The sequence below is a fragment of the Pogoniulus pusillus genome, chromosome 22 (assembly GCF_015220805.1).
Source record: "Pogoniulus pusillus isolate bPogPus1 chromosome 22, bPogPus1.pri, whole genome shotgun sequence".
In the NCBI taxonomy this organism is placed as follows: domain Eukaryota; kingdom Metazoa; phylum Chordata; class Aves; order Piciformes; family Lybiidae; genus Pogoniulus; species Pogoniulus pusillus.
This window is the reverse complement of record NC_087285.1, coordinates 2,170,072-2,176,071: the sequence shown is the minus strand read 5'-3', so window position 1 is coordinate 2,176,071 and position 6,000 is coordinate 2,170,072. Positions and strand designations below refer to the sequence as shown.

Below are 6,000 nucleotides of genomic sequence, written 5' to 3'. Positions count from 1 at the left end.
ACCTGCCAGGCGCTCCGGAGGGTGGGCAGGCACTCTCGGCTCTCTTGAAGGTGTTCAAGCCCTACCAGGCCTCCCAGCCCGACATGTGCCGCTCCCGCTCAGGGGACCACATCGGCTCCCGGCAGAGGCTCAGCCGCAGCCACTCGCAGGGCTCCACCGGGAGCCTCAGCGCCGTTACCGCGGGGGACGCGGGGCGGGGGTGGGCACTAGGACCGCGGGGGCGCCTCAGCGGGATCCGCCCCGCCCCCAGGCACAGGCCCCGCCCCCATGCGACGGCCCCTCCCCCAGGCACAGGCCCCGCCCCCTGGCCCCGGCACCGGCCCTAGGCACAGGCCCCGCCCCCATGCACCGGTCCCTCCCCCAGGCACAGGCCCCGCCCCTATGAACCGGTCCCTCCCCCAGGCGCTGGCCCCGCCTCCACGCAGCGCACACCACACCCCCGTCTGCCTACGTCACTCAGCGGCGACGCCGCCCGGTCGCGGTGTGATGAGGCAGGCGGCGGCGCGGCCATGGCGAAGACCGTGGCCTACTTCTACGACCCGGACGTGGGCAACTTCCACTACGGTGCGCCCCGGGGCCGGCAGAGGGGCGGGGAGGGCGCCGGAGGGGCCGGGCCTCGCTCAGAGCCGGGGCTGAGCCGGGCCTGGCTTGAGGCTGCTCCGCTCCCCGCGTCCCGGAGCCGAGCGGGCCTGGGCGGGGGTCGGCTCGGGGAGGGGTCCCCGCGGTAGGCCCTGGCCGCGGCCCCGGGGGGGTTGGCGGTGTTTGGGCCTCCCGGTGACTGCCGGTGTCGTTCCCCCTCCAGGAGCGGGGCACCCCATGAAGCCGCACCGCCTGGCGCTGACCCACAGCCTGGTCCTGCACTATGGCCTCTACAAGAAGATGATCGTAAGCGGCGCCCGCGGGGCTCGGGGGGGTCTGCAGGGGCTCTGGGGGGGTCTGCAGGGGCTCTGGGGGGGTCTGCGGGGGGCTCTGGGGGGGTCTGCAGGGGCTCTGGGGGGGGGTCTGCAGGGGCTCTGGGGGGGGGTCTGCAGGGGCTCTGGGGGGTCTGCAGGGGCTCTGGGGGGGTCTGCAGGGGCTCTGGGGGGGGGTCTGCGGGGGCTCTGGGGGGGTCTGCGGGGGCTCTGGGGGGGTCTGCAGGGGCTCTGGGGGGGGGTCTGCAGGGGCTCTGGGGGGTCTGCAGGGGCTCTGGGGGGGGGTCTGCGGGGGCTCTGGGAGGGTCTGCAGGGGCTCTGGGGGGGGTCTGCGGGGGCTCTGGGGGGGGGTCTGCGGGGGCTCTGGGGGGGGGTCTGCGGGGGCTCTGGGGGGCGTCTGCGGGGGCTCTGGGGGGGGGTCTGCGGGGGCTCTGGGGGGGGGGTCTGCAGGGGCTCTGGGGGGGGGTCTGCAGGGGCTCTGGGGGGGGGTCTGCGGGGGCTCTGGGGGGGGTCTGCAGGGGCTCTGGGGGGGGGTCTGCCCCCGCACACACTCGGGACTGTGGGCAGGCAGCTGCCGGCCTGGGCAGTTGAGGCTTGGACAGAGAGAGAGGGTGTGGAGAGCTGCTGAGCTGTGACCAGAGAAAGGCAGCAAGGCTGGGGAGGGGCCTGGAGCACAGCCCTGTGAGGAGAGGCTGAGGGAGCTGGGGGGGTGCAGCCTGCAGCAGAGGAGCCTCAGGGCAGAGCTGATTGCTGCCTGCAGCTGCCTGCAGGGAGGCTGTAGCCAGGTGGGGTTGGGCTCTGGTGCCAGGCAAGCAGCAGCAGCAGAAGGGGCCCCAGGCTGCAGCTGTGGCAGGGCAGGTGTGGGCTGGCTGTGAGGAGGAAGCTGCTGGCAGAGAGAGTGATTGGCACTGGCATGGGCTGCCCAGGGAGGGGGTGGAGTGGCCGTGGCTGGAGGGGTTGGAGCCAAGGCTGGCTGGGCACTGAGTGCCATGGGCTGGTTGGTTGGGCAGGGCTGGGGGCTAAGCTGGGCTGGGGGAGCTTGGAGCTCTCTGCCAGCCTGCTGGGGTCTGTGATTGCTCCTTGTCCTGTCCCAGGGAGCAGTGAGCAGAGCCTGTCCCCCCTGTCCTGTCCCTCTGCCCTCAGATGTTTATAAGCATTTACATTCACTGCAAGCAAGGTCCTGAGCTCTGTGTCCAGAGAGGAGCAAACAAGCTGGTGAAGGGGTTGGAGAACAGGGCTAGGGAGGAGAGGCTGAGGGAGCTGGGTGGGGTTAGCCTGGGGAAGAGGAGGCTGAGACCTCATTGCTCTCTAATGCTCCCTGAAAGGAGGTTGGAGCCTGGTAGGGGTTGGGCTCTGCTCCCAAGGAGCAAGTGACAGGATGAGGGGGAATGGCCTCAAGGTGCCCCGGGGGAGGTTTAGTTTGGAGATGAGGAAAAACTTCTTTGCAGCAAGAGTGGTCATAGACTCAGTCAGGACTCAAGGGAGCACAAGGAGCAGGCAGTGCCAACCCCTGCCATGCCCAGGGACACCCTACCCTAGAGCAGGCTGCACACAGCCTCAGCCAGCCTGGCCTCAAACACCTCCAGCCATGGGGCCTCAACCACCTCCCTGGGCAACCCATTCCAGCCTCTCACCACTCTCCTGCTCAACAACTTCCTCCTCCCCTCCAGCCTCACTCTCCCCACCTCCAGCTTTGCTCCATCCCCCCCAGTCCTGCCACTCCCTCACAGCCTCAAAAGTCCCTCCCCAGCTTTTTTGGAGCCCCCTTCAGATGTTGCAAGGCCACAAGAAGGTGACCTGGGAGCCTCCTCTGCTCCAGCCTGCACAGCCCCAACTCTTTCAGGCTGTGCTCACAGCAGAGCTGCTGCAGCCCTCTCAGCATCCTCCTGGTCCTGCTCTGGACACTCTCCAGCATCTCCACAGCCCTCTTGGCCCAGGGGCTCCAGAGCTGGATGCAGGACTCCAGGTGGGGTCTCAGCAGAGCAGAGCAGAGGGGGAGAATCCCCTCCCTGCCCCTGCTGGCCACACTGCTGCTGCTGCAGCCCAGGCTCTGCTTGGCTTTCTGGGCTGCAAGTGCACACTGCTGGCTCCTGCTGAGCTTCTCCTCCAGCAGCACCCCCAAGTCCCTCTCCTCAGGGCTGCTCTCCAGCCTGGCACTGCCCAGCCTGGATTGGTGCTTGGCATTGCCCCGACCCAGCTGCAGGACCTTGCCCTTGGTCTTGTTGCACCTCCTGAGCTTGGCCTGTGCCCACCTCTGCAGCCTGCCCAGCTCCCTCTGGATGGATCCTGCCCTCCAGCCTGGCTGAGCACCACACAGCTTGGTGTGGGCAGCAAACCTGCTGAGGCTGCACTCAGTGCCCCTGCCCATGGCACCCACAGAGATGCTGACCAAGACTGGTCCAGCACTGATCCCTGAGGGGCTCTGCCTGGCACTGCCTGCACTGGGCCATGGAGCCATTGGCAGCCACTCTTTGGGTGTGGCCACCAAGCCACTTCTGTGCCCATCAGTGCTGCACCCTCAAACCCATGTGGCACCAGCCTGGGGCCCAGGATGTAGTGGGGACAGTGCCAAAGCCTTGCTCAGGGCCAGGCCAATGCCATCAGTGGCTCCCCCTCAGCTATTCCTGCTGTGCCCTGCTCACAGAAGGCCTCCAGGTTTGCCAGGCAGGATCTGCCCTGCTCTGGCATTGGCACAGGCTGCCCTGGCAGGTGGTGGAGTCCCTGTCCCAGGAGGTGTTCCAGGAAGGTGTGGCCATGGCACTTGGGGCTGTGGTTTGGTGACCATGGTGGGGCTGGGTTGAAGGTTGGACTGGATGGTCTCACAGCTCTCTCCCAAGCCAAACAGCTGTGTCATTCTCTGGTTCTATGCCAAGGCCTGGCCCCTCTTACTAGCTGCTTTTCAGCTTTCTTGCAGTGCTGCTTCTCCTTCAGCTCCTCTTTTGGCCCAGCAGGTAGCAGACTTGTTGCAGATGAGGCTTTTCCAGCAACAGTTTGTAAAAGGATTTAGGAAGAGAGTCTATGATTTGAGAGAGAGTTCCACTGGAAGACTTAGAATCATAGAATCAAGCAGGTTGGAAGAGACCTCCAAGCTCATCCAGTCCAACCTAGCACCCAGCCCTATCCAGTCAACCAGACCATGGCACTAAGTGCCTCAGCCAGGCTTTGCTTGAAGACCCCCAGGGACGGTGCCTCCAGCACCTCCCTGGGCAGCCCATTCCAATGCCAATCACTCTCTGTGAAGAACTTCTTCCTAACATCCAGCCTAGACCTACCCTGGCACAACTTGAGACTGTGTCCCCTTGTTCTATTGCTGCTTGCCTGGGAGAAGAACCCACCCCCACCTGGCTACAATGCCCCTTCAGGTAGTTGTAGACAGCAATGAGCTCACCCCTGAGCCTCCTCTTCTCCAGGCTAAACACCCCCAGCTCCCTCAGCCTCTCCTCACAGGGCTGTGCTCCAGGCCCCTCCCCAGCCTTGCTGCCCTTCTCTGGACACCTTCCAGCACCTCAACATCTCTCTTGAATTGAGGAGCCCAGAGCTGGACACAGCACTGCAGGGCTGGCCTGAGCAGTGCTGAGCACAGGGGCACAAGAACCTCCCTTGTCCTGCTGCCCACACTGCTCCTCAGCCAGCCCAGGATGCCATTGGCTCTCTTGGGCACACTGCTGGCTCATCTTCAGCTACTCTCTATCAGTACCCCCAGGTCCCTTTCCTCCTGGCTGCTCTCAGCCACTCAGTCCCCAGCCTGCAGTGCTGCTTGGGGTTGTTGTGGCCAAAGTGCAGAACCCTGCACTCAGCACTTCTTGTTGCCCTCATACCCCACCCTAGAGAGGCTTCATCACTGCTTCTCAGCATCCTGTGTGTGTGTGCAGAGCTGAGCCAGGAGCTGCAGCAGTGCTGCTGGGCACCTCGTGGCACACTTCTGTGGGCTTGGAGCAGGGAAGGGGAGCAAGAAGCACCTCAGGAGGCTTCTGGATGCTTTAAGAGGGTTCAGTGCTCTGCCTGCTGTGTGGTCAGTGGTTGCCCAAGCTGCTCTTCAAAGCTTTGGTGGCTCAAACAGCTCAGCCCAGCTCTTGCTGCCAGACTTTTCCCTCTGCTCTCTGTAGTCCTGCTCACTCTGGAGTGATCCTCAGAAGCTGCCATCTTCCATCCTGCAGGAAATGAGCTGCTTTGGCAACCCAGGGCATGGCACTCAGTGGCTGCTGCCACACTCTGGGCCTCTTTTCTCTCTCTTGGTGCCAGTGGGATCAGGTTTTGCTACTTTCCCTGGAATCCTTCCTCCTTTTTCTCCCTCTTCTGGCAGCACAGAGCAAACCCAAAGCTCTCAGGAGTCCAGGGCAGGTGACTTTGTGCTTCATTAGGCAAGACCAAGGCAGGGATGGTGTAAGATTCCTACCCCTTTGAGCTGGCTTTGCCCATTTTAACCTGCCAGAACTGCCACTCCAGCTGCCAGGCACTTGGGTTTGTTTCCATCTGCCTTGCCCCAACTTGGGAGTGCAGCAGGGTTGCTCCTGAGCTGTCAGCCCATTGAGCCATTTAATTAAGCCAATTAATTTGATTGCTGGGCTGCCTGGCATGGCTCCAGGCTCTACTCATCTGCTCCAGAGGCTCTTGTAGCTGCTCTCTGCTGTCTCCAGAGCCCAGGAGCTGTTTGGTGTGCCCTGAGGAAGGACTGAAGCAGAAGGTTGGTGGAAACACAGGGCTGCAGCTGCAGGCAGTGCTGCTTTGCTGGAGCTGTTTGGATCTGTTGGCCTCCAGGGTCAGGTCTGGGCTCCCCAGCTCAAGCCAGGCAGCTGCTAAAGAGAATCCAGTTGTGGTGAGAGCTGCTGCTGCCCTCAGGAGGATGCAGCTGGAGAGCACTCAGGGAGTAGGGAATCTTTGGGGCCTTTCTTCTGCAGGGTTTTACTGGAAGTGTCTCAGCTTCGGTGGGTAAATTCCTCAGAGGTTGCTGCTTTTCTCTTCATGCAGAGACAGCCAGAGGCAGCTTCTGCTGAGACACTGGGAAGGGGCAGAGCTGTGCCTGAGCCAGGCAGCAGGCAGAGCTCTGCCCTTTGCCATGCTCAGAGCCTTGAAAGCCTTGCTCTGATGC

The 6,000-nt window shown here is 63.5% G+C and overlaps 1 protein-coding gene across 1 annotated transcript in view; it reads left to right on the top strand.

The window, feature by feature from the left end:
• The first annotated feature begins 454 nt into the window (after positions 1–454).
• The window catches only part of HDAC3 (histone deacetylase 3), a 32,538-nt gene continuing 26,992 nt past the window's right edge, over positions 455–6,000 (top strand). Inside the window, exons 1-2 of the mRNA XM_064161458.1 lie at positions 455–564; positions 803–885. Of these exons, the coding sequence (XP_064017528.1) occupies positions 510–564; positions 803–885 (138 nt within the window). The 5' untranslated portion in view covers positions 455–509. The remainder of the gene's footprint in view (positions 565–802; positions 886–6,000) is intronic.